The 27261-nt window shown below is 55.6% G+C and overlaps 1 protein-coding gene across 22 annotated transcripts in view; it reads right to left on the bottom strand.

The window, feature by feature from the left end:
- Positions 1 to 27261, bottom strand: part of LRP5 (LDL receptor related protein 5) — a 141143-nt gene that overhangs the window by 38564 nt on the left and 75318 nt on the right. For 21 of the 22 annotated variants that reach the window (XR_012422966.1, XR_012422968.1, XR_012422965.1 and 18 more), the window contains 5 exons: positions 24282 to 24453; positions 9161 to 9377; positions 6262 to 6551; positions 2539 to 2765; positions 1075 to 1259 (listed from right to left, as the gene is read on the bottom strand). Coding sequence is in view for 17 of the 22 variants with exons in the window: in XM_074013026.1 (XP_073869127.1) it covers positions 1075 to 1259; positions 2539 to 2765; positions 6262 to 6551; positions 9161 to 9377; positions 24282 to 24453 (1091 nt within the window). In the remaining 5 variants the exon portion in view is untranslated. Of the gene's footprint in view, positions 1 to 1074; positions 1260 to 2538; positions 2766 to 6261; positions 6552 to 8469; positions 8543 to 9160; positions 9378 to 24281; positions 24454 to 27261 lie in introns of those variants that run through there. The other variant, XM_074013028.1, reaches the window with a different exon arrangement.

Here is a 27261-nt window from a genome sequence, read left to right on the forward strand (position 1 = left end):
TGGGGGCTTGGACCTGAGCCCTCAGAGTTTTTTTATTTTCTTCTTTTTTTTCTTTTTTTTGAGACAGGGTCTCACTCTATTGCCCAGGCTGGAGTGCAGTGGCACGATCATAGCTCACCACAGTCTCAACCTCCTGGGCTCAAGCAATCCTCCCATCTGACCTCCCAAGTAGCTAGGACTACAGGCATGAACCACCATGCCCAGCTAAGTTTTTAAAAAATTTTTTGTAGAGATGGGGTCTCGCTACGTTACCCAGGCTGGTCTTGAACTCCTGGGCTTAAACCATCTGCCCGCCTTGGCCTCACAAAGTGCTGGGATTACAGGTATGAGCCACTGCACCTGGCCCTTCAGAGCATCTGCCCGTGACCTTCCACTCTCCCGACTTGGCAGGGGGGATGGGGGTCCCTTTGTTGAGCATGGTGGCTCCTGTCACCTGCCATATCACCCAGGACAGCTAACATAACTACTCTAGCAGAACAGAGTGTGCAGTCCCCTGCTCTGGGTTCAAATCCTGCTCCTGCCGCTGTGTGACTTGGGATAGGTTTTTTTTTTTTTCAAACTTCCCTGAGCTTCATTCTCATGATCTGGAGAAAGGAGATGAGAGCACCAGCCCCTGGGTCCCAGGACACTCCCAGCACAATCCGCACACACGGTGGGGCTCAGGGCTGGGTGGGGATTGAGTGCCGGCCCTGGTGTCTCGGGGGGATCCTGAACTCACCAGCTCTGTGACCTAAGGCAAGTCATGTGGCTTCCTCAGGCCTCAGCTTCCCCAGCAATGAAAACCTCCACCACGTGCGTTAGAGTCCTGGCACAGGGATTAGCTGGGACCTGGTGCTCAGCAGGTGCACAGGAAACAGCTGTCACCAGAGCCTCTCCCAACACAACTGCAGCACGGCACCCAGGGGTGGACAGGGACAACCCCCACAGCAGAGGGTGAGGCTGCTGGGCAGTCGAAGGTGTGGCCACAGCTCCTGGCAGGTTGGGGAATTGCAGGCCACAGGGCATGTGCAGCAGGGTGGCCAACGTCCAGCTGCCCCGCCCTCCACGACCAGCAGGCCCCGGCCCGGCCCTCACCCAGCATGTTGGACGACTCGATCATGTTGGTGTCCAGGTCGGTCCAGTAGAGGCGCTGGTCAGCATAGTCAATGGTGAGGTCGTTGGCCCGGCCCACCTTGTCCACCAGTGTCATGCAGTTGGTCCCGTCCATGAAGGCCCGCACGATCCTCGGCTTGCCGCCCCACTCGGTCCAGTAGATGTAGCTGGAAGGCACAAGGGAGAAGGGGCGGCTCGGTGAGTCCACTCTCACCGCAGGACAGCGGGTGGCGGAGGGATGCAACTGCCCCCATCTCTTCAGCTCAGCCCTCCCCGTCCTGGAGAAAGCCACGCGCAGGAAGCAGGGAAGGGTGAGACCCTCGCCCCCTGCCACACACATATCCCTCCAGGGGTGGTCACTGGGCCACCTCCCTGAATTCCCACAGTGGCTCACTTGTAAGGCGAGTAAATACCCATGTACAGACACAAAAACAGGCGCACAGACAGGGTGAGTGCGTGCTGGAACATCCCCCTAAGCTTGGCCGGATGTTGGGGACACGGCAGAAACCAGGATGGACACGAGCACATCACAAAACAAGACCTCAGGGCAGGGGAGGCCTTGCAGGATCCGGACGTAAACTCGGCTCTGGGCTCCTCCCGCAGCAGCCCCTCCTTCCCTCTTCTTTTAGCAGATCCAGAGGAGGAAATGCACATCCTCATTTCAGAATTTTCTAACTTTGACCTGCCCTTGCTCTAAAACCTGGACCTCTTTCTATGTCCTGCCATCCTGAAGTCTTCCTTCCTTCCCTAGCAGAACAGGTGACAGGCAGGGACTGGGCTGCTGCACACATCACAGATGCTTTACGGGCTGGTCACTGTGCCCACTGCACAGAAAAGAAAACTCAAGTCCAGAGAGACGCCCCCCACAACTGGGGCCTGTCTGACCCCAGTGCCCAAGGCATGGCCGCCAGGATGCCCGGCAGCTACAAGCACGTTTACTTCTCGAGGTGGGTCCTAAGCTGTGGCTCAGTAGCCTCCAAGAGGCCATTTCGGAGGAGCCTGAGGTCCGGGGACCTCAAAGTCGATTCTGGATCATGGTTTTAGCAAAAGAGTACAAAGCAAGGAGGCCTGGTTGGGAGCCTGAGACAGCACTTCCTGGTCCAGCCCTGCTCTAACTGGGTATGTGACCTTAGGAAAGTCACTTGGTTTCTCTGAGCCTGTTTCTGCATCTGTAAAACTGACACAGATACCTGCCCTATGCAGGCTCCATGGACGCTTTGGTGAGACGGCCCAGGTGAAAGCAGCCAGCACTGGGCCTGACACAGCCTCAGCCCCTGCTCCACGAATGAACTCCATGACCTCTGAGGGTCCTACCAGTCCTGGACATCATCAAGGCTAATCACCGAGGGCCACAGGGGCAGCCTGCCACCTCGCCCAGTTGGCACCCCCGCACTGTCTCATACAGAGAGGTGGACACGAGGACACACGGGACAGGCAAACCCTTACCCTTTGGTCGGATCTAGGGCCAGCGACCTCGGGTTGTCCAAGTCCCTCCACACGAGGACTTGCCGGAACTGCCCGTCCAGCCGTGCCACTTCGATCCTGTTGGTCCCAGTGTCGGCCCAGTAGAGGTTCTTGCCCATCCAGTCAACGGCCATGCCCTCGGGGTAGTCAAGGCCGAACTCCACCACGTGCTCCACTGAGCTCCCATTCATGAAGGCGCGGCTGATGGTCTGGCAGCAGGTGAGGAGGAAAAGGGCCATGTTTTAGGAACAAGCATCTTTTTGTCTTTTTTTTTGAGACAGAGTTTCACTCTTCTTGCCCAGCCTGAAGTGCAATGGTGCGATCTCAGCTCACTGCAACCTCTGCCCCCTGGGTTTAAGCGATTCTCCTGCCTTAGCCTCCCAAGGAGGTGGGTGCCCGCCACCACGCCCAGCTAATTTTTTTGTATTTTTAGTTGAGATGGGGTTTCACCAGGTTGGCCAGGCTCGTCTCGAACTCCAGACCTCAGGTAATCCACCTGCTTCAGCCCCCCAAAGTGCTGGGATTACAGGCATGAGCCACCGCGCCCAGCTAGAACCAGCGTGTTTTGTAGACATCTCCCGAGACGCTTGGCCACCAGGAGCAGCTACTGAACACGTTCTGGACAGGATCACCAACATTCAAGTTTTTAAACGAACGTTTGAAATTTAGCAAGACACTTTTTTGGAAAAAGCAACTTGGGAAATTTTATATACATATATAACATATAAATGTGTATTTATAAATATATGATATACATTTATAAATATACATTTATATAATATTTTAAAATTATATATCTGATATTTATAAATATATAAGATATTATATATATATATATTTTTGTTTTCCCCACGCAGACAGGTCTTGCTCTGTCACTCAGCTTGGAGTGCAGTGGTGTAATCTCAGGTCACTGTAGCATCAACCTCCTGGGGCTCATGCAATCCTCCCAACTCAGCCTCCTGGGTAGCTGTACACAGCGGTACAGCTGTGTACCACTATGCCCGACTTATTAAAAAAGTTTTTTGTAGAGATGGGGTCTCACTATGTTGCCCAGGCTGGTCTCAAACTTCTGGGCTCAAGTGATCCTCCTGCCTCAGCCTCCCAAAGTGTTGGGATTACAGGCATGAGCCACGGTGCCCAGCTGTAACCAGCACATAGATAATAAAAGAACAGTTAAGCCTAAAAGGGAACATCTGTGCAGTGGAGCATTTCATACGTTTAAAAGATTGTGCCAAAGAGTTTTTCATAGCGTCATCAAATACCTGTTGTAATGTCAAGTGAAAAAATCAGGAGACAGAATTCTGTGTAGCATACGTCTGTGATGATGAGAAATGCTATCTTAGAGAAAAAAGACTTGAAGGCAATATGCTGAGGTGTCAACAACGGTCGTCTCTGGCTGGAGAGGTTATGGACAATTTTTATTTTATTTTTTATACTTTTCTATATATTTCTTTTTTTTTTTTTTTTTTTTTTTTGAGACGGAGTCTCGCTCTGTCGCCCGGGCTGGAGTGCAGTGGCACCATCTCGGCTCACTGCAATCTCCGCCTCGCGGATTTACGCCATTCTCCTGCCTCAGCCTCCCGAGTAGCTGGGACCACAGGCGCCCGCCACCTCGCCCAGCTAGTTTTTTGTATTTTTTAGTAGAGACGGGGTTTCACCGTGTTCGCCAGGATGGTCTCGATCTCCTGACCTTGTGATCCGCCCGTCTCGGCCTCCCAAAGTGCTGGGATTACAGGCTTGAGCCACCGCGCCCGGCCTTATTTTCTTTTTTTTACAAAGAACGCTTGTGACTTAAAGTCATAAAAAATCTTTTAAAGATATGTAATACAAATAGTAAAATAGGCCGGGCATAGTGGCTCACACCTGTAATCCCAGCACTTTGGGAAGCTGAGGCAGGCGCTTGAGCCTAGGAGTTTGAAACCAGCCTGGGCAACATGGGGAAACCCTGTCTCCACAACATAAAAATCAGCCAGGTGTGGTGGTGTGTGCCTGTAGTCCCAGCTACTGGGGGGCTGAGGTGGGAGGATCACTAGAGCCCAGGAAGTCGAGGCTGCAGTAAGCTGAGATTACACCACTGCACTCCAGCCTGAGTGACAGAGGGAGACCCTATCTCAAAAACAAACAAACAAAAATCCAGAAAACAAATAGTAGAATAATAAATGAGCAAACATTGTAGTTGTCCAATACTTTAGAACAGAGGTCAGCACACTTTTTCTGTAAAGGGGCGGATGGTACATAGTTTAGGCTTTAGAACCCATACAGATCTGCCACAACTCAACTCAGCAGCACAAAAACTGCCGCAGACAATCTACAAACAAATGCGCTTTGGTGTGCACCAATCAAATTTTCTTTTTTTTTTTTTTTTGAGACAGAGTTTTGTTCTTGTTGCCCAGGCTGGAGTGCGATGGTGCCATCTCGGCTCACCACAACCCCCGCCTCCCAGGTTCAAGTGAGTCTCCTGCCTCAGCCTCCCAAGTAGCTGGGATTACAGGCGTGCACTGCCATGCCCGGCTAATTTCTTTTGTATTTTTAGTAGAGATGGGGTTTCTCCATGTTGGTCAGGCTGGTCTCAAATTCCCAACCTCAGGTGATCCGCCCCCCTCGGCCTCCCAAAGTGCTGGGATTATGGGCGTGAGCCACTGCACCCAGCCACGAATCAAACTTTCTTTACAGAATCAGAAGGCCAGCCCATGGACCAGTTTAGTAAACCCTTCTTTAGAGGCAAAAAGTCTTTCTAGGCCAGGCGCAGTGGCTCACACCTGTCATCGCAGCACTTTGGGAGGCTGAGGCGGGCAGATCACCTGAGGTCAGGAGTTCAAGACCAGCCTGGCCAACATGGTGAAATCCTGTCTCCACTAAAAATACGAAAAAGCTAGCTGGGCATGGTGGCACGTGCCTGTAATCTCAGTTACTCAGGAGGCTGAGGCAGGAAAATCGCTTGAACCCGGGAGGCGGAGGTTGCAGTGAGCTGAGATCATGCTACTGTACTCCAGCCTGGGCGACAGAGCAAGACTCCGTCTCAAAAAAAAAAAAAAAAAAAAGTCTTCCTGTATTTGTCCTGAATGTTTATATTTGCACTATAAATGAAGAAAGAGTCTGCAAAGCAAACGGGCAGTGACGAGGGAGCGGGTGGAGTCTCTGAAGTCAAGCTCAACAGACAACAAACATTTCACATTCACACAAGCATTTCACAAAAGCCCTTGTGTGTGTCTACCGGATTTGCTCACTATAATCATCTATTTTTTAAAAAATAAGCTTGCTCATATTTGATTAGCTTGAATTGAGTTACAATAAATATGACAGGCCGAGCGCGGTGGCTCAAGCCTGTAATCCCAGCACCTTGGGAGGCCGAGATGGGCGGATCACGAGGTCAGGAGATCGAGACCATCCTGACTAACATGGTGAAACCCCGTCTCTACTAAAAAATACAAAAAACTAGCCAGGCAAGGTGGCGGGCGCCTGTAGTCCCAGCTACATGGGAGGCTGAGGCAGGAGAATAGTGTAAACTCGGGAGGCGGAGCTTGCAGTGAGCTGAGATCCGGCCACTGCAAACAGCCCGGGCGACAGAGCAAGACTCCGTCTCAAAAATAAATAAATAAATAAATATGACAGTGCTTTAAGAAAAGTGTCTGAAGCCCTTGCGGCAGGAACAGAGGCAAGGTTTTCCCATACAGGCTGCCTGCGTGCACGTCTGGCCCACGCTACCTTCAGGCTGACGTCTGTCCAGTAGATGTGGTTGTTGGACACATCAAAGTCCAGGGCTGAGGCCTCCTTGACGCCCGTGAGCGGGATGGCCACGTCGTTGTTGTTGGTCTCAAGGGAGATCCTGTGGATGGCGGCTCTGCTGGTAAAGACCAAGAAGGCCTCGGGCACGATGCAGGTCTTCATGTCACTCAGCAGCTCCAGGCCGATGGGGCAGCCACACCGGGTTGCGTGGGGCGTGAAGAAGCACAGGTGGCTGCACCCCCCGTTCCTGTCCGCACACGGGTTGGTTCCTGGAAGCGAACACAGAGGCTCCAATCTAAACACCACCAGCCCAGCAGGGAAAGGGGTGTGGCCAAGCCACCAAGTGAATGCCACCGTGAGCCACACAGCTCAGGGGTGCTGAGCTCAGGACTCACCCCCGGGTTGGGTTCGACCTCATGGCTGGGCTGGGCTGTGATTATCGTTCCCCTGGCCAGGCTCAACCCTCAAACACACACACACACATTTCACCTGAAAGCCAGGATGGAACAAAAGCTCCAATGTGCACAGCTGTATTTCTGCCACACGTCAAACAGGGACAGTAGCTGGGGGTGGCAGGAACATGCCTGGCAATGGCAACCAAGTTCTCCCCTGGTACAGTCAAGGGTCAGTATCAGTAACAGCAGTGCAGGCTCTGACCAGACCTTGTCAGGCACCAGGCACTGGTCCCAGAGAGTCACCTGCCTGAACTCACTCCATCCACCTTGGAGGTAGGAGCTATTTTCATCACAATGCCCATTTTTCATTCGAGGAAACTGAAGTGCAGAGAGGCTGCTGAAGGGAGCGTGGTCAGGAAGTAAGGGAGCAGCACTGCGAGAGTGCCAGCCCAGTGGTCCAGCCTCCTGGCCTGCGCTCCGGCCCAGGAACAAAACAGTTAACGCCTTGGGGCAGGGACCGTGCGAGTCCTTGGGGCCTCGGCTCCTGAGAGTCCCAGCTAGGCCCTTCCTCCGATTCACAGACATTCCCGGCAACCCTGAAAACTCACGTTCACCCAGCAGGACAAAAGCTGCCTCTTTTTCACACAGAACAGACAGCGTTTGTTTATTTTTGGCCAGTCTGTTAATTTCACTCATCAACCAAAGTGCTGTTAAAATTGGCTTTAATTTAGTGTTAAATATTTAAGCCAAAAAAAGAATCTTTTTCCCCATCTCCTTTAGTAAACCATGGGATGAGAGGGGAGGGGGAAGAAGCCCAATTTCTCAGCTTTAAATCACACCCCCATGGAGGCACCCTTTTGTCTTGTATCTCTGGGGTTTATTTTTTTTCTTCGAACAATCCCTCACAGGTCAGTCTCACCTTCCACGGTGGATAAATGCTTTTTTTTTTTTTTTTTTTTTTTGAGACAGGGTCTCACTCTGTCACTCAGGCTGGAGTGCAGTGACATGATCTCAGCTCACTGCAACCTCATGCCACCATGCCCGGCTAATTTTATGTAATTTTTTTTTTCTGGTAGAGATGAGGTCTCTCTTATGTTGCCCAGGGGAGACACTCTCAAATTCCTGGGCTCAAGTGATCCTCCTGCCTCAGCCTTCCAAAGTTCTGGGATTTCAGGCATGCGCCACCGCACCTGGTATAAATGTTCTTTTTTTTTTTTTCTTTTTCTTTTTGAGACAGGGTCTCGCTCTATTGCCCAGGTGGAGGGCAGTAGTACAATATCGGCTCACTACAACCTCCACCTCCTGGGTTCAAGCAATTTTCCTGCCTCAACCTCCCGAGTAGCTGGGATTATAGGCGTGTGACACCACACCCAGCTAATTTTTTTTTTTTTTTTGTACTTTTAGTAGAGATGGGGTTTCATGTTGGTCAGGCTGGTTTCAAACTCCTGACCTCAAATGATCTGCCTGCCTCAGCCTCCCAAAGTGGTGGGATTTCAGATGTGAGCCACTGCCCCGGCATGAATGTATTTTTAAAGGAGGCTGGGAAAACTAAATTCCTGGATTCCATCCTTTGCCTGAGGACTGGAGGGTGCGACGAAGGCTGTGACGGAAGCACTCACTGCTCCTGGGGTCGCCCGCACTGCCTCAGCTCCAGGCCTCTGCGGGGCTGTCCTTTCTGCCCCAACCTGCTCCCTCAACTCCCAGCTCCCTCGTATTTTAAAGTCAGGGATCTACCATCACAGCTAACATCACATCCACCCCACGGGGAGCAGAGTCAATCCAGGCATCTCACCCAGGACTGCAGACAATGCAGCAGCAAGCACCACGTCCCCTGTCCTCTCATCCTTCATCAAGATTTACTGAGTGACTCTGACAAGCAGGTGCAGCACAGGACCCCAGGCCCCAGCCAGACACAGAGCCCCTGCCGCACCTGGACACTGCTCTCTCCAGTGTAACTCTCTCACCTTTTCAGGAAGAGACAAATCATTGTGCCAGACAACGACCCCCTTGGGGAGCGTACTGCGGATCCTGGCTTTCAGGTGAAAGGTATGTGTGCATTGGCCACAGGGGCAACAAGTACAGCCCAGCCCAGGCAGACCCAGCAGTGAGTCCTGAGCCCGGCACCTGTGAGTTGCACAGCTCTGCCTCCCGCTCCCCAGTGTAAGTAAGGCATGGAACTACATTCGCAGACAGGGTCACTCTGGGCACAAAGGCTCCCGGCCAGGGCCAGGCACATAGCACGGGACAAATGTTAGTCACTTTCTAACCATTGTTCCCGACATTCCTAGTCCATAACCACTCCCTAATCAACATTCTTGGTCCCTTCCCATCTGTCCTTGCCCAGATACTGTCACCTTTCCTGTCCTGCCCTTCCCCAGGGCGGGGCACCTCAGCTCAACACTTATGCCCACGCTTGGACCCGTCACTTCCTCCTCATGGAAGTCTGCATGGCTGAGCCACGGCTTGCGCCCCCCTGGACTCACCGACGACCTTGGCCACATTCACGGCTTTGAGCCCCATCAGGTCGGGCAGCTGGTCAATGATGACGTCCCGGCTGGCCTTGACCTTGTGTACCCGCTCAATGCTGCGGCGCTGCCAGTCAGTCCAGTAGATAAAATCCCCCAGCAGCGTGAACCCGAAAATGTGCGGGAGCTTGTCCTCCAGGAGGGTCCGCCTCTTTGTCCCATCGACATTGATCACCTGCAGGACAGCAGAGATACAGGTCTGGATGGGCCAGGGCCATGCCAACAAGACCCAACCCTAACCCTCCCTGGGGCCTGAGCTGCTCCAAACAAGACGGGTTCAGTGCCCAAGAGTCTCAACTTCACCCGCACCGTGCCAGGTGCCATAGAACACCAGGTATAATGGTTCCCCAGGGGTGCCAGATAAATGACGCTTTCTTTAGTTTTTGTTTTTTTTTTTTTTTTTTTTTTTTTTTTTGAGATTTTGAGACAGTCTCCCTCTGTTGCCCAGGCTGGAGTGCAGTAGCAAGATCTCAGCTCACTGCAACCTCCACCTCCTGGGTTCAAGTGTTTCTCCTGCCTCAGCCTCCCGAGTAGCTGGGATTACAGGTGCCTGCCACCACGCCTGGCGAATTTTTGTATTTTTGGTTGGCCAGGCTGGTCTCAAACTCCTGACCTCAAGTGATCCGCCCTCCTCAGCCTCCCAAAATGCCAGGATTCCAGGCGTGAGCCACTGCGCCTGGCATTTTCACTAGGATGCCACATCCCCAGCTGATAGAGCAGTGACAGGGCCAGATGAAGATCCCTTTCCCATAGCCTCCCCCACCTGTGCTGGGATGAGCAGCAAGCTTTGGAACAGACCAGGCAAGCAGGTGTCCTCTCCCAACCACTGCAGACTGACAGGCAGCGGCTGCCTGGAGAACCAGGGTGTGCTCTGCAGGAAGGAGTCCTGGGATCAATTAGCAATGCCTGCCCCAGGTGCAGCAATCCGGACGGCTCCAGATCACACCCACCACACAGAGCAACTGCAAGACCTGTGGCAGGACCTGGAGCAAATGCAAGGACCTGGGGCAAGGTTCTCCCACTTCTTTGTGAACTCATTTCCTGGTGGGTTAGGACGCAATGAACTCTGAGGGCACTTCTGGTTCTAAGTCTAAGCCTGAAGGTCTCAGATGCTTCCCGCCCTGTCTCCACTGAGATGTAACAGCTAAATACTTTTCTTGAGGAGTCAATGCTGATTAAAAGCAACCACGGCAAAAGTTGCAGAGGAGAAAATACTGTCAAGGTAAGAACACCTGAACCAATGGAAGCATACAGCCGCACGGGATAGGACGTGGTTCTGGTGATCCATGAGCCTGCGGAAATGTATGTTAACAGGAAGGTTGCGTTAGGAGCAACATCCAAGTTCTCCAGCTCTCAGGACAGGATGAAAGACACACAAGGCCATTAAAGGCAAGCTTCCACGGGCCTCCTGCTGCCAGATTACATTTTCCATCTTACCAGAAAAGCAACAAGTCCTCTGTTCTGCAGGTGGCAAAACTGTAAGGCAGATGGAATGCATGTTAAGAAGCGAAGACTTCGGTCATCTGTTGTTGGATGGCACAGGACAAAGCTGCTAGGGCCAGGTGCAGTGTAATCCCAGCCTGTAATTCTAGCACTTTGGGAGGCCGAGGCAGGTGGATCATTTGAGGTCAGGAGTTCGAGATCAGCCTGGCCAACATGGTGAAACCCCACCTCTACTAAAAATACAAAAAAAAAAAAAAAAACGAGCTGGGGATGGCGGCATGCACCTGTAATCCCAGTTGCTCGGGAGGCTTAGGCAGGAGAATCGACTGAATGCAGGAGGCGGAGATTGCAGTGAGCTGAGATCATGCCATTGTACTCCAGCCTGGGTCACAGGGAAAGACCTTGTCTCAAAAAAAAAGCTGCTAGGAGAGCGGGAAGGGGACCAGCAGCTCTGGGACCCAAAGCCAGACCCTGTCCCAGCTCTGCCCTAAGGGGCTCTCGTTCCTTGGCAAGTCCTTGCACCCCCAGGGGTCTCAATTTCTCCACCTGTAACTGAGGGGCTCAGACTAGCCCAGTGGCTAACGTCACAGAGGAAACAAGCAAACAGGAAACAGCGGCTTGGCCCCAACCTGGAGCAATGAAGTCAGAATCAGATGGCCCAGGGCCCAGGTATGGGATCATGACAACAGCCCCCAACGGGCGGTTCTAGGGCCCAGGTACAGGATCATGATAACAGCTCCCAACAGGCGGTTCTGACGAACAGGCCGGCAGAAGCATGGTTAGACCAGCCCCTATCACCGTGCCTGGAAGTCCGAGCTCTCCACTCACTCCTGGATGCTCTGGTGAGCAATGAACAGCAGGTGACGGAGCCCTGGTCCCAAGATCATCTAGGGTTCTTCACGTTTTGCCTCCACAACAGGAAGACACGCAAAGGCCATGAATGCACACGCCCGTGTGTGACACTCAGAAAACACCCGAGGGGCTGGCCCCATCCCAGCAGCACAGAACCACGCCAAGGAGGGACCCGGCCCTGGCGTACAAGGAGGAAGTGCAGGCTTCTCCAAGGACACTCAGCATGAGAGGAGGGACTCACAGTAGCGGGGGAACCCTCGCCCCTTCTTCCACTCACAATAACGGGGCTGAGGGAGGGACATCGGCACAGTACACAAACTCCCGAAGAATCCGCATTTAGAAAAAGAAAGCACTCCAGGTTTCAATGTACCAAAAAGGCACTATTATCTCTTACATTTTATTTTATTTTTGTGGAGATGGGGTTTCACCATGTCAGCCAGGCCGGTCTCGAACTCCTGTGCTAAAGTGATCTGCCCATCTCGGCCTCCCAAAGTGCTGGGATGCCGCACCTGCCAGAGGTCACTTATTTATTTATTTATTTTTTTGAGACAGAGTCCCACTCTTGTTGCCCAGGCTGGAGTGCAGTGGCACAATCTCGGCTCACTGCAACCTCTGCCTCCCAGGTTCAAGCGATTCTCCTGCCTCAGCCTCCTGAGTAGCTGGGATTATAGGCACGGGTCACCATGCCTGGCTAATTTTTTTTTTTTTTTAATAGAGACGGAGGTTTCTCCATGTTGGTCAGGCTGGTCTCAAACTCCCGACCTCAGGTGATCCGCCCACCTCACCCTCCCAAAGTACTGGGATTACAGGTGTGAACGACCGCACCTGGCCCAGAGGTCACTATTATCTCTTGGAGAGATTATTCTCTTGCTCTATTTCCACACTTCCTTAATTTTAATAACCAAATTTCCAGACATGCTGAACTGAAGTGAGGTGAGGAAGTCTATTTCCCTGGCTTCATTCAAGAGCAATAAAAAGGAGCCCACAGAGGGCCCAATGCAAACAAGGGTGCTGGGCAATGGCTGGCAGCCACTTCCTCCCTCTCTACCCTTGCTCCAAACTCCCAGACGGCCCCAAAACAAAGTGAGAGAAGGCAACGGGCTGTTCCACCCGCTGGGGCTGGCTGTACCCTCAGCAAGCACGAGACATGTGCTCTGGGCTGGCCGGGCGTGTGGAATCTCCTGGATGGGCAGAGGCTCCCACAGAGACCCCTATGGTGGCTCAGAAGCCACTCCCTGAACCTCACCACTTTCCACCTGGATTCCAGAACCCGAGACACTCCTCCAAGCCCCCTACTTTCCACCCAGATTCCAGAATCTCAGGCACCCTGTGGACCCGCCAACTTGGAAAACATCAGGCTCACAGCAGTTCTCAGCTGCCCGAATACTGGAGGAAGGAAATCCCAACGTGGCCTTCTGAGGACAACTTTCAGCACACCTTGACCAGTCCAACCCCTCTGCAAAAGCTACTCAGCTGGGTCAGGCCTCCCCCAGACCTGGGGCAGGTTCCCTCTGGGCTGACTCCGGAGGCATCCGCCTTTCCTGGAGCCAGACCTTTCCAAGAATGCCTGAGCCAAGCCAAGCCAAGCCTCTGAGCGTCAGAGGACAAGACTCAGAGAACGTGCCCGTCCTGGCTCCTGGGAGGGAACATGGCCAAAGCAGAGTTCAGAAATAACAGGGCCAAATTTAGGACACCCAGGAACGCCAGCACCAGAACAGAACTTGGGAGATGAATTTTCCAGGGCAGAGGTCAGCAAACTTTTTTGTAAAGGACAGAAAATATTTTCAGCTTTCAGGCCATAAGTGTCTCTGGAGCATGAAAGCAGCATGGAGAGCACGTGACTGAACGGGCATGGCTGTATTCCAATACATTTTTCTTTATTTTTTTAAGAGGCAGGGTCTGTGTCACCCAGGCTGGAGTGTAGTGACACAATCTTGGTTCACTGCAACCTCCAACTCCTGGGCTCAAGCGATCCTCCCACCTCAGCTGCCGAAGTAGCTGGGACCACAGGCATGAGCCACCACACCCAGTGCTTTTTAAATATTTTTTTTAGAGATAGGGTCTTGCTGTGTCACCCAGGCTGGAATGCAGTGACATGATCATAGTTCACCTCTTGATCACTTGAGCCCAGCCTCAAACTCCTGGGCTGAAGCAATCCTCCCACCTCCGCCTCCCAAATCACTATAGGCACACACTACCACACCCGGCAAAACTTTATCAGTGAAAAAACAAAGACAGGCCGGGCTCCATGGCTCCAGCCTGTAATCCCAGCACTTTGGGAGGCCAAGATGGAGTTCAAGAACAGCCTGGGCAACATAGAAAGACCTTGTTTCTACTAAAAATTTAAAAAAAAAAAATTAGCCGGACATGGTGGTATGCACCTGTAGTCCCAGCTACTCAGGAAGCCGAGGCAAGAGGATCGCTCAGGCCTGGGAGGTCAAGGGGACAGTGAGCCATGCTCATAGCACTGCACTCCAGCCTGGGTGACAGAGCGAGACCCTGTCTCAAGAAACTATTTATGGACACTGACATCTGAATTCCATATAATTTTCATGGGTCACAAAGCCTCCTTTCGATTGTTTTTTCAAGTAATTAAAAACTGTAAAAACCACTCAGCTTCAGCATGGTGTGAGAACAGGTGGCAGGGCTGGATCCGGCCGGGGCCGTAGCTCGACTGGACTCCTGCTCTAGGAGTTCTGTGCGCTTGTTTTTCAGGAAATGAAACTAGACCGAGAGCCTGTGTCTGAGGACAATGAGATGGTCCAGCCAGAGGCCACCAAAGGGTACAAGCCCTGTCCTCTCCGAGCTGTCAGCTTCTGTCCCGTTCCCAGGGTGAGCACAGGAGGCGCGCACCCCCCCGACCAGCACACCAAGGAATGTGCTGGCCGCCGGCTGCTGGGTGGGAGGGAAGGACAGGAGATCCCGAAGCAGCCCACCCCAGCTATGCTCGGAGGGGCAGGGCTCTGAGGGGCAGGGCTCGAAGGGGCTGTGCTCTGAGGGGCAGGGCTCTGAGGGGCTGTGCTCGGAGGGGCTGTGCTCGGAGGGGCAGGGCTCTGAGGGGCTGTGCTCTGAGGGGCAGGGCTCGGAGGGGCTGTGCTCTGAGGGGCAGGGCTCGGAGGGGCTGTGCTCTGAGGGGCAGGGCTCGGAGGGGCTGTGCTCTGAGGGGCAGGGCTCGGAGGGGCTGTGCTCTGAGGGGCAGGGCTCGGAGGGGCTGTGCTCTGAGGGGCAGGGCTCGGAGGGGCTGTGCTCTGAGGGGCAGGGCTCGGAGGGGCTGTGCTCTGAGGGGCAGGGCTCGGAGGGGCTGTGCTCTGAGGGGCAGGGCTCGGAGGGGCTGTGCTCTGAGGGGCAGGGCTCGGAGGGGCAGGGCTCTGACGGGCTGTGCTCTGAGGGGCTGTGCTCTGAGGGGCAGGGCTCGGAGGGGCTGTGCTCTGAGGGGCAGGGCTCGGAGGGGCAGGGCTCTGAGGGGCTGTGCTCGGAGGGGCTGTGGTCTGAGGGGCAGGGCTCGGAGGGGCTGGGCTCGGAGGGGCTGTGCTCTGAGGGGCAGGGCTCGGAGGGGCAGGGCTCGGAGGGGCTGTGCTCGGAGGGGCTGTGGTCTGAGGGGCAGGGCTCTGAGGGGCTGTGCTCGGAGGGGCTGTGCTCGGAGGGGCAGGGCTCTGAGGGGCTGTGCTCGGAGGGGCAGGGCTCTGAGGGGCTGTGCTCTGAGGGGCCGTGCTCTGAGGGGCAGGGCTCTGAGCGGCCGTGCTCTGAGGGGCAGGCCTGGAGGGGCAGGGCTCTGAGGGGCTGTGCTCGGAGGGGCAGGGCTCTGAGGGGCTGGGCTCTGAGGGGCTGTGCTCTGAGGGGCAGGGCTCTGAGGGGCTGTGCTCTGAGGGGCTGTGCTCTGAGGGGCAGGGCTCTGAGGGGCAGGGCTCTGAGGGGCTGTGCTCTGAGGGGCTGTACTCTGAGGGGCAGGGCTCTGAGGGGCTGTGCTCGGAGGGGCAGGGCTCAGAGGGGCTGTGCTCTGAGGGGCAGGGCTCGGAGGGGCTGTGTTCGGAGGGGCAGGGCTCTGAGGGGCAGGGCTCTGAGGGGCTGTGCTCTGAGGGGCAGGGCTCTGAGGGGCAGGGCTCTGAGGGGCTGTGCTCTGAGGGGCTGTGCTCGGAGGGGCTGTGCTCGGAGGGGCAGGGCTCTGAGGGGCTGTGCTCGGAGGGGCAGGGCTCTGAGGGGCTGTGCTCTGAGGGGCCGTGCTCTGAGGGGCAGGGCTCTGAGCGGCCGTGCTCTGAGGGGCAGGCCTGGAGGGGCAGGGCTCTGAGGGGCTGTGCTCGGAGGGGCTGTGCTCTGAGGGGCAGGGCTCTGAGGGGCAGGGCTCTGAGGGGCAGGGCTCGGAGGGGCTGTGCTCTGAGGGGCTGTGCTCGGAGGGGCTGTGCTCTGAGGGGCAGGGCTCTGAGGGGCAGGGCTCTGAGGGGCAGGGCTCGGAGGGGCTGTGCTCTGAGGGGCTGTGCTCGGAGGGGCAGGGCTCTGAGGGACTGTGCTCTGAGGGGCTGTGCTCTGAGGGGCTGTGCTCGGAGGGGCTGTGCTCTGAGGGGCAGGGCTCTGAGGGGCTGTGCTCTGAGGGGCTGTGCTCTGGGGGGCAGGGCTCTGAGGGGCAGGGCTCTGAGGGGCTGTGCTCTGAGGGGCTGTGCTCGGAGGGGCAGGGCTCTGAGGGGCTGTGCTCGGAGGGGCAGGGCTCTGAGCGGCCGTGCTCTGAGGGGCAGGGCTCTGAGGGGCTGTGCTCGGAGGGGCAGGGCTCTGAGGGGCTGGGCTCTGAGGGGCTGTGCTCTGAAGGGCAGGGCTCTGAGGGGCTGTGCTCGGAGGGGCAGGGCTCTGAGGGGCAGGGCTCTGAGGGGCTGTGCTCTGAGGGGCAGGGCTCTGAGGGGCTATGCTCTGAGGGGCTGTGCTCTGAGGGGCTGTGCTCTGAGGGGCAGGGCTCTGAGGGGCAGGGCTCTGAGGGGCTGTGCTCTGAGGGGCTGTACTCTGAGGGGCAGGGCTCTGAGGGGCTGTGCTCGGAGGGGCAGGGCTCAGAGGGGCTGTGCTCTGAGGGGCAGGGCTCGGAGGGGCTGTGCTCGGAGGGGCAGGGCTCTGAGGGGCAGGGCTCTGAGGGGCTGTGCTCGAAGGGGCTGTGCTCGGAGGGGCAGGGCTCGGAGGGGCTGTGCTCGGAGGGGCTATGCTCTGATTGGCAGGGCTCGGACGGGCTAGGCTCTGGTGGGCAGGGCTCTGAGGGGCAGGGCTCGGAGGGGCTGGGCTCGGAGGGGCTGGGCTCTGAGGGGCAGGGCTCTGAGGGGCAGGGCTCGGAGGGGCAGGGCTCGGAGGGGCTGAGCTCGGAGGGGCTGGGCTCGGAGGGGCAGGGCTGGGAGGGGCTGGGCTCGGAGGGGCAGGGCTCTGAGGGGCAGGGCTGCCGCCGTCCTACAGGCTGACTCTGGACAGTCGCCTGCTGTGCAGTGTTTCTATGAAGAACCCTTTGTTTCCTCTGACTCGCTTGTGTGAACAGACATGAGCCCAAGACCCACCCTCTGCAGCACGTGTTTAAAGGGAGAGTTCTGTTGTCTGAGGGAAGAAGCATCCCACTCTGTCAAATGCAAAACCCAAAAGTAAACGGCAAGTTATCTTGCTTCATGTAATAAAAAAAGATCTTATACACACATGCGTGCGCGTGCAAACACACACACACACATACACACACACGGCTCTGCAGTGCCAAAGCCCAGGGATGCAGCCTCTCCCCAGATCCCTGGGAGCACAGTGCAGCCAACAGACCCTGTCCCATCACTCCTGCTGTGAGTGATGTCACCTCCACCCACTTAGCAAAAGTCAGGGGTGCCTGTCAAAGGGCACGAGGTTTGGGGGTCACTCTTGACCCAGACCTGGTACGTCCCGAGTCCCTATCAGGGGTCAGCATGGAGACCCCAACTCAAGTTGGACCTCAGAGGGTCTCTGCTTTGGGAGACCAGGCTGGCTCACAGACAAGCAAAATGACAATGATGATGGTGATGATGACGATGGCTATGGGAACTTGGGCAAGCAAGCGCACAAACCGTGGAGGGGCGTGGAAGGGCCACAGCTTCCAGCTTCCTGGCACGGACCAGGTGTCGCCATTTGGAAAGAGGATCTTCCCTGGGCAGCCGAGGAGGCAGGTTGTCCGCACCAGGGCATACGGCTGGAGTGACCCAGGCTTCCAGGGGAGAGGGCCGGGGGCAGCTGGACACACAGGGCTGGGGTTTGAGAAAGGGCTGGGCTGTCCCTGGCTCAGCATGAGGGCACGGCCAGCGGGTGGGAAGAGCGGCACTGGAGCGTGAGCCTCAGAGACCCGCAGAGATGCCAGACCCTGCCACTTACACACACAGTCATGTCTTGTGGCACAGGATATAGAAGCCGTGGCAGGGCAGAGGGGAGAAGGGCAGGGCAGAGGGCAGACGCTCCCAGCCAGGCCTTCCCCTGGCTGAGCCCAGGTGGGTGGGGAGGCAAGAATGTGAGGGCTTGGTCCTGAGGGGACACGCTGGAGGCTCACAGGAGAAGCTGAGTGTGGCTGCAAGTGTCCCAGGGGCCAGAACTTCCAACCTCCGGGGCTCTAGACTCAGGAAGAGGGCTAAGGAGGTGTCCCAGGGGCAAAGCCAGCACAACACTGGAAGTCCTAGCCTAGGAGGTTGGAAAAACGGTGAGAAGAGGCAGCTATGGGAAGCAGAAGGGAGGTAGGGCCGCATCCAGGGGACCTCAGCCCACAAGCACTCGGGCCTCACATACGATGGCGCAGGACCCGAATGTGGCTCCAAGCAACCTGCAGGTGTCAGGACTGCCCTGGGTGGGCCCTAGCAGGTGAGGAGGACGCCCAGGACTGGAGCCACCGCCACTCCCAGCTGTCACTGATGAGGGCAACAGCTGGTCGCAGGATGGGGCTAAAACCCCTGCATGTGTCAGTCAGGCTGCTGGGGCGGCCTGGAAGCTGACTCCCAGGACAGCTGTCACAGACAAGACCAGCAGAGGGGCCTCCCAGACCCACCCGCCGTCTCTGCTCCACTCTGTAAATGTGATGTGGCGTCTCTAATGCCATCCACATGAAACCTCATTTCATAGACCTTTGTTCTTCTCCCAGTTCATCAAGGGATCAGCCACAGCTGCCCATGAAGTCCTCTCATGCACCGGGAGCTGAAAACCTGGAGCCTGATCGTCTGCTCAAAGGCAGGGGCTGGCTAGCCCCCAAGAAAGCGCGTTCCTTCCAGCGCCCAGCTCCACAGAGACCAGCTGCGCACACCACTGCGTGGAATTGAATCCTCTCTCCCGCCGCTCTCCAGCAAAGGTGAGCGGCCAAACACGTCCAGGGCTGGTGTGGGCTCCTCAGGACCTGGGCTGGCCATGTGGCTGCCTCCTGACACAGTATCTTAGAAATGTTCGCATTGTGGCCGGGCGCGGTGGCTCACGCCTGTAATCCCAGCACTTTGGGAGGCCGAGACGGGCGGATCACGAGGTCAGGAGATCGAGACCATCCTGGCTAACACGGTGAAACCCCGTCTCTTCTAAAAAATACAAAAAACTAGCTGGGCGAGGTGGCGGCGCCTGTAGTCCCAGCTACTCAGGAGGCTGAGGCAGGAGAATGGCGTGAACCCGGGAGGCGGAGCTTGCAGTGAGCTGAGATCCGGCCACTGCACTCCAGCCCGGGCAACAGAGCGAGACTCCATCTCAAAAAAAAAGAAAAAAAAAAAAAAAAAAAGAAATGTTCGCATTGTTCCAAATGTGTCTCCTTCCTGGCCCCATTTATACCTCCCCCAGCCATCCCTTCCACCTGGAGTGCAACTGCACCCTTAGGGAGCCTTGGCTCCTTACACCTCAGCTGTTCCTGGAGCCCCCAGAAGCTACCACAGCCCCAGCAGCAGCCACTGTCCCCGCCATGGCCTGGGACGCAGATGGCACACACTGCATGCTCAGCGGGTGTTTGCTGAATGAGCCCGTAGGCCCGAGACCCTCATGTGAGACGGGGGTCCACGGCAGGAACACTGGCGCATCCACCCCTGAACAAAGTGCCAGGAGGGTTTGCTCCTGGCGCTGGGCAAGGACCTGAGAAGCGGCCGTGACTCGCAGAAGCCTGCGGACACACCCAGGGGCGGTGCCCACTTGCAGGAGGAAAAGACGCACCAAACTCCAGCAGAAAACACAGAACCAGTGTCTCCATGGGCACATCCGAGGTGTCCCAGAGCAGGAGGAGCTGCTGGCGGGAACCTCGAGGCTAAGTCAGCTCTGGATGAGCAGGTGGATGGCAGGGCGGATCTCAGCATCCACCTGCACATTCTCAGAGAGTGTGCCACCAGGACCACAGCGGGCAAAGAAAGGGACCCTTGATAAGGCAGTCTGAGAAGGCTTAAGCAATGTATCCCCCTCTTAGAAACAGCCTGTGTAACCATATGAAGGGCCCTGAGAAGGCCGGCAGTAAAGTACCCCAACAGTCCCCAAGTTCCAGCCACCAAAGATACCCGTGCCCCGCGCCATCACTCCTCATCCTTCAGTATCTCTCCTTAGGCCCCCAGTGATGAGCTCCAAATCGTCAAGGAATGAGCTTCCAGTGCGTGACCGCAGGGTGGCCTGCTCCACAACCTCCCTTCTGCTACTATGACACCCCTACTTTAATTCCTCGGTTGGTCTTTTTTTTTTTTTGAGACGAAGTCTCACTCTGTGGCCCAGGCTGGAGTGCAGTGGTGCAATCTCAGCTTACTGCAACCTCCGCCTCCCGGGTTCACGCCATTCTCCTGCCTCAGCCTCCCGAGTAGCTGGGATTATAGGCGCCCGCCGCCACGCTCGGCTAATTTTTATATTTTTGGTAGAGACGGGGTTACACCATGTTGGCCAGGCTCCTCTCGAACCCCTGACCTCAGGTGATCTGCCCACTTCAGCCTCCCAAAGTGCTGGGATTACAGGTGTGAGCCAGCGCACGTGGCTGAATATTTTTTTAAATGGAAAAGAAGCGTTAGTGAGGAGGTAAAGTCAGAACCCTCACACACTGCCGGTGGGGATACAGAACAGCACAGCCACTATTGACAACAGTATAGTCCGGGCACAGTGGCTCACGCCTGTAATCCCAGCACTTTGGGAGGCTGAGGTGGGCGGATCACGAGGTCAGGAGATCAAGACCATCCCGGCCAACATGGTGAAACCCCGTCTCTACTAAAAAAAATACAAAAAATTAGCCGGGCGAGGTGGCGGGAGCCTGTAGTCCCAGTTACTCGGGAGGCTGAGGCAGGAGAATGGCGTGAACCCGGGAGGCGGAGCTTGCAGTGAGCGGAGATCGTGCCACTGCACTCCAGCCTGGGCGACAGAGTGAGACTCTGTCTCGGAAAAAAAAAAAATGGTTCCTCAGTCAAACCTAACATTACCGTAGGACTCAGCAATCCTACCCCTACACATATACCCAAATAATTCACAACAGGTGTTCAAACAAAAACTTGCATTCAAATGTTCACAGCAGCATTATTCATAGTAGACAAAAGGTGGAAACCACTGCCTACCGCCCAAAAAATGGACAAACAAAATGTGCTCTGGCCATGCAATGGGATGTCATCCAGACACAACAAGGAAGGAACTTTTTTGTTTTTTTGAGAAAGGGTCTTGCTCTGCTGCCCAGGCTGGAGTGCGGTGTTGCGATCACAGCTCACTGCAGCCTGGACCTCCTGTCTTAAGCAATCCTCCCAACTCAGCCTCCCAGGTAGCCAGGACCACAAGTGCCCACCACCACGTTCAGCTAACTTTAAAAATTTTTTTGTAGATGGGGTCTTGCTATGCTGGCCAGGCTGGTCTCAAACTCCAGGCCTCAAGTGATCCTCCTGCCTTAGCATCCCAGAGTGTTAGGATTACAGGCCTAACCCACTGCACCCAGTCAGGAATGAGGTTCTGATAATGTGCAACAATGTGGAGATGAATCTTGAAAACACGATGCTACGGAAAGAAGCCACACATAGGGGCCACATATCGCAGGATTCTAGTCACACAAAATGTCCAGAAGAAGCGAATCCCCAGAGACAGACAGTAGATTAGTGGCTGACAGAGGCTAAGAGTGAAGGGAGAATGGGTGTGAGTGCTGACTGACATGGGATTTCCTTCAGGGGAGACGAAAGTGTTCTAGAAGTAGACAGAAGCAGAGATTGTCCTCATACTAAATGCCGCTGAATTGTTCACTTTTTAAAACGTTGTTATTTATTTATTTTTTCAAGAAAGAGTCTTGCTCTGTCGCCCACACTGGAGTGCAGTGGCATGATCTCGGATCACTACAACCTCTGCCTCCCAGGTTCAAGCGATTCCCCTGCCTCAGCCTCCCAAGTAACTGGGATTACAGGCACCTGCCACCATGCCTAGCTAATTTTTGTAGTTTTAGTAGAGATAGGGTTTCACCATGTTGGCCAGGCTGGTCTCGAACTCCTGACCTCAGGTGATCTGCCCACCTCAGCCTCCCAAAGTACTGGGATTACAAGTGTGAGCCACTGCGCCCAGCCTGAACTGTTCACTTTAAAATGGTTAAAATCGTCAATTTTGTGCTACGTTTATTTTACCACAATAAAGAAAATCATTGAGCTGGGAGTGACAGCTCATGCCTGTCATCCAGCACTTTGGGAGGCTGAGGCAGGTAGATCGTTTGTGCCTCAGGAGTTTGAGATCATCTTGGGCACCATGGCGAAACCCCATCTCTAAAAAAACAAAACTAAATACACAAAAACTAGCTGGGTGTGGTGGTGTGTGTCTGTAGTCCCAGGCACTCAGAGGCTGAGGCAGGAGGATCACCTGAGCCCAGGGAGATGGAGGCTGCAGTGAGCCGTGATCACGCCACTGCACTCCAGCCTGGGCGAGTGAGCGAGACCCTGTCTCAAGAAAACCACTGCTGTGACCGTACATGGAACAGCACCGGTCACAGGTCCGGTGTGCCACACATAGTACACGGAACAACGCCAGTCACGGGCCCAGTGTGCCATAGACAGTACACGGAACAGCGCCGGTCACGGGCCCGGTGTGCCACAGACAGTACACGGAACAGCGCCGGTCACGGGCCCGGTGTGCCACAGACAGTACACGGAACAGCGCCGGTCACGGGCCCGGTGTGCCACAGACAGTACACGGAACAGCGCCGGTCACGGGCCCGGTGTGCCACAGACAGTACACGGAACAGCGCCGGTCACGGGCCCGGTGTGCCACAGACAGTACACGGAACAGCGCCGGTCACAGGCTGGTGTGCCACAGACAGTACACAGAACAGCGCCAGTCACGGGCCCAGTGTGCCACAGACACGCGAGTCCCTGACCTGCTCCCACAGGTAGAGGGGATGAGTGAAGGCAAATCATCTTCAGCAGCCTGGAAACACGGGCCTTGCCAAAAACAAAACATTTACAAGGAGCTCCAGCAGGCCACACCTGCAGCTGCTAGGGTTTTCGTGGAGGGGTGTCCACTCAGCCTCCCCCATCCCTGGGTTCCCCACCCTGAGGGTGCTGATGCTCCTCCCGCTAAGAAGCAGGGTCTGAAATCCCACAACACAGACACACACTCGTGTTCTCCATCCCGCCCTGCCCTGCAAGCTGCCTGGTTCGGGCCTCCCCTGGGAGCCCTGAGGAGAGCAAAGGTGACCCCAATGGTGACGTCAACAAGGACTGATGCGGCTCAGGAAAATCCTTCAGAAGTTGCTGGAAACAAAGGGAGGCGTCCACCCCGAGGAGAGGCAGCAATGTCACCTCAATGGATGACAATGGTGTGACATGTAACTAACATATCACTGGCACCGAGAGCACCTCAAAAAAATGCTCAACGGAGGCCGGGCATGGTGGCTCACGCCTGTTATCCCAGCACTTGGGAGGCCGAGGCGGGTGGATCACTTGAGGCTAGGAGTTCGAGACCAGCCTGGCCAACACGGTGAAACCCCGTCTCTACTAAAAATACAAAAATTAGCCAAGCGTGGTGGCGGGCGCCTGTAATCCCAGCTACTTAGGAGGCTGAGGCAGGGGAATCGCTAGAACCCGGAAGGCGGAGGTTGCAGTGAGCCGAGATCATGCCATTGCACTCCAGCCTGGGTAACAACAACAATAAAGACAACAAAAACAAACAATCAAACAAAACAAACAAACAAAAAAGCTCAATAGAGGCTCCACAGGTAAGCAAAAAGCAAGCTGCCAAAGCATGCCCACTGGACAAGGCCACTGAAACCCGACCACAGTGGCAGGGCGAGGCTGCACCCAGCACAGGGACAACAGACATCCATGGAAGAACAAAACTGTCTTCGACTGCTTGGGAACGAATCACCAAACTCAGGCCAGCGGCTGCCTCTGGCTTCAACAACACCCATGTTTTATGTCTTAAGTGGGGTGGTAGATGTGTGATTAATTCTTGTCTTAATTTTGTACTGTGAAATAGCGTAAGGCTCACACTAAGTGGCAAAAGCAGTGCAGAGGATTCCTGTGTCCCCTTCACCTGGGCTGGCCTCAAACTCTTGTGTTCCAGCGATCCTCCCATCTCAGTCTCCAAGTAGCTGTGACTACAGGCGCCCAGCCCAATGATAACATCTTAACGTAACCACAGGACATTGTGTAGCGCTACCCCCTCAAGGCGTTTTTGTCAGAAAGCATTGTAACTATTTTTTCAAGCATTCCATTTGGCCAAATAGCAGAGCACAGGCACCCATCAGTGCCTCGCCAATACGTATGTCTGGCTGCAGGGGGTGGCCGGACCTGGCCTCTCGGAAGCCCAGGGACAGCCGGGCAGGGACAGCCGGGCAGGGCCAGGCCTCCTGGATCAAACATGTCCACGGGAGCCTCACCTCAATCTTGTCTGTCTTGGCGTCTCCCCAGTAGAGCTTCCCCTCCTGCAGGTCCAGGGCCAGGCCGTTGGGCCACCCAAGGGAGGCATTGACCAGCACACGCCGCTCCTGCCCGTCCAGATTGGCACACTCGATTTTAGGGTTCTCTCCCCAGTCTGTCCAGTACATGAGGCTGGAAAAGAAGCAGAAGTCCATGACTCCATGAGTCCGTCTGGTCTCTGCGGCATCCCCAGTGCCAAGAGCAAGGCCTGTCCCCGAGTTGGTCCCCATCACATGGCTAAATGTTGGTGTCAGTAAATACTGGCATTGGTAAACGTCTGCGTCAGTAAATATCGGATGTCGGCGCTGGGAAATTTGGTGTCGGTAAATGTCAGTGTTGGTAAATGTCGGTGTCAGTAGATGCAGGTGTCGGTAAACATGTCGGTAAATGTTGGTGTCAGTAAATGTGGGCGCTGGGAAATTTGGCGTTGGTAAATGTTGGTGTCGGTAAATATCGGTGTCAGTAAATGGTGTAGATGTTGGTGTCGGTAGATGTCAGTGTCAGTAAATGTGAGTGTCGGTAAATATCGGCATCGGTAAATGTTGGCATTGGTAAGTGTGTTGGTAGATGCTGGCGTTGCTAAATGTTGGTGTCAGTAAATGGTGTCGTAGATGTCGGTGTCAGTAAATGTCGGTGTCAGTAAATGTGAGTGTTGGTAAATATCGGCGTCGGTAAATGTCGGCATTGGTAAGTGTGTTGGTAGATGCTGGCGTTGGTAAATGTCGATGTCGGTAAATGTCAGTGTCGGTAAATGTCAGCGCTGGTCAATGTCGGTGTTTGTAAATGTTGGTGTTGGTACATGCTGGTGTCAGTAAGTGCTGGAGGACTGAGCATGCCAGGGGCAAGCTCAGTGATCAGAGCCTCTGGAGGGTCCCCCGGGACACGGATGCCCACTGCCACCCTGCGCAGGTTTCACCACACCAGCCCTTGGACTCTCAGGAGCCAGGAGCTCATCTCCCATTCCAAAGGTCAGTGGACAGAAACGACCCTGCCCAGGGTCTGGGACAGCCTCACGTCTGACTGGTGGGCTGGAGGGGAGGAGCTGAGCACCCAGAGGAGGAAGGGGCAGAGCGGAACCTCCTGCACATAGCTGAAGGGCTCCCCTGTGCAACGAACAGGTAACTTGTTCCCTGAGGCCCCCTAAGGAGGGAACCCAGATCCTGGGGTGGCAGCTCAGGGGTGGAGATTCTGGGGCCCCAGGTCACAGCCTCTGCTTTGGCTGTCTGACCCGGCCGGCCAGCCCCTCTGCCTCCTGTTTCCAGCTCAGTGCCTCCCCCTGGACCCCACAACCTCACACGTCAGACTGCCAAGCCCATTTCCCTGGAATCCTCAGACTCACGAAACCAGGGCTAGGAGGGACCTTGGAATCGGCTTCCCCATCCCTTCCTCCTTCACAGATGGGGACATCGAGGCCCATGGAGGCAGTGACCTGACCAAGCTCCTGACCTCAGGGCCAGGTTCCCTTCACTGTGGCTGGCAACCGGTTTTTGTGCCTCCTCCTGCTAAAGCCCCAGGGGGCCCCACTTCCTACCCTCATTCGCCCTCCTCGGGACACAACCCAGCCCTTCAGCCACTGACATGGAGCAGCCCTTGCCCACATGCTGCCGTGCCCCAGGGTCCACAGAGGGCTGCTCGAGCCCTGCCCGCTGCCTGCTGTGCTCCCGCTGCCTGCTGCCTGACATGCTGGCTTCTAGACACCAGTCCACTTGTAGGAAAAGCTCCCTGGCCAGCACGCTCGCAACCCCCAGGGCCGGGCCACAAGCACAGGCTCCACAGCCCGCAAATCCTCTGCCCGCCACTGCCCGATGAGCACCCTGGGCAAGTTCCTTCACCTTCTGAGCTTCAGGTCCCAGGGCCATGAGCCTGGAAACACAGCTGGCTCCCACTAAGTGCTCCATGGAAGGAAGCACTGCTACTGACCTCCCAGCTCCTCTGGGACGTCCCATCGGCACCGCCAGCTCCAGTGCGCCTCCTCCATCAGAGTTTTCCCGTTCAGTGTTCCGGGTTATGAGCCCCCAGGAAGGCCCCCGGCTACTACCCTTTGAGCCGCTGGGGCGGGTCTCAGAAAGGCTCCCCTACCGACCGACAAGCTCTCTGCTTTCACAGACTTCTATGCTACAAAGCTGGAGCCACGCTGCCAGGCCCAGCCCCACACCTGCCACCTCCTGCTGTGTGACCCTGGGCAAGTCCCTAAGCCTCCCTGGGCTTCAGTGTCCTCAACTGTACAACTGTACCTACCCCCCCGAATGAAAAGACTGACGATGTGCAAAGTGTTAAAAGAGGCCTGGCTTGACCGGGCACGGTGGCTCACGCCTGTAATCCCAGCACTTTGGGAGGCTGAGGCAGGTGGGTCACCTGAGGTCAGGAGTTTGAGACCAGACTGGCCAACATGGTGAAACCCCGTCTCTACCAAAAATACAAAAATTAGCCGAGCACAGTGGCAAGCGCCTGTAATCCTAGCTACTCAGGAGGCTGAGGCAGGAGAATCACTTGAGCCCAGCAGGCAGAGGTTGCAGTGAGCTGAGATCATGCCACTGCACTCCAGCCTGGATGACAGAGTGAGACTCCATCTCAAAAAAAAAAAAGAGGCCTGGCCTGTACTGTGGTCAGTGTCACAGAGGCTGCCCTTACTGTCACTACTGTCATCCTGGAAATCACCCAGGTGGACCGTTCCATTCTACAGATGAGGAAACTGAAGCTGGGGAACAAAGAGCTCACTCCAGGTCTCCAGGGCTTTCTACGCATGGACCCAGCAGCAGCACTGGACCACTGGGGTGCTTGTTAGAAACCCAAGTCCTCAGCCCCGCCCTGGAGCTCCTGAATCACCACTTTTGGGGGGGGGCCCAGCTGCCAGTGTTTTAACAAGCTCTCCTCCGGGTTCTGATGCAAGACAATGCTCCAGAATGACGGGTCCCGGTCAATCTCCCTCTCGCCTGTGCT

Source organism: Macaca fascicularis, chromosome 14 (genome assembly GCF_037993035.2).
Source record: "Macaca fascicularis isolate 582-1 chromosome 14, T2T-MFA8v1.1".
NCBI classification, from domain to species: domain Eukaryota; kingdom Metazoa; phylum Chordata; class Mammalia; order Primates; family Cercopithecidae; genus Macaca; species Macaca fascicularis.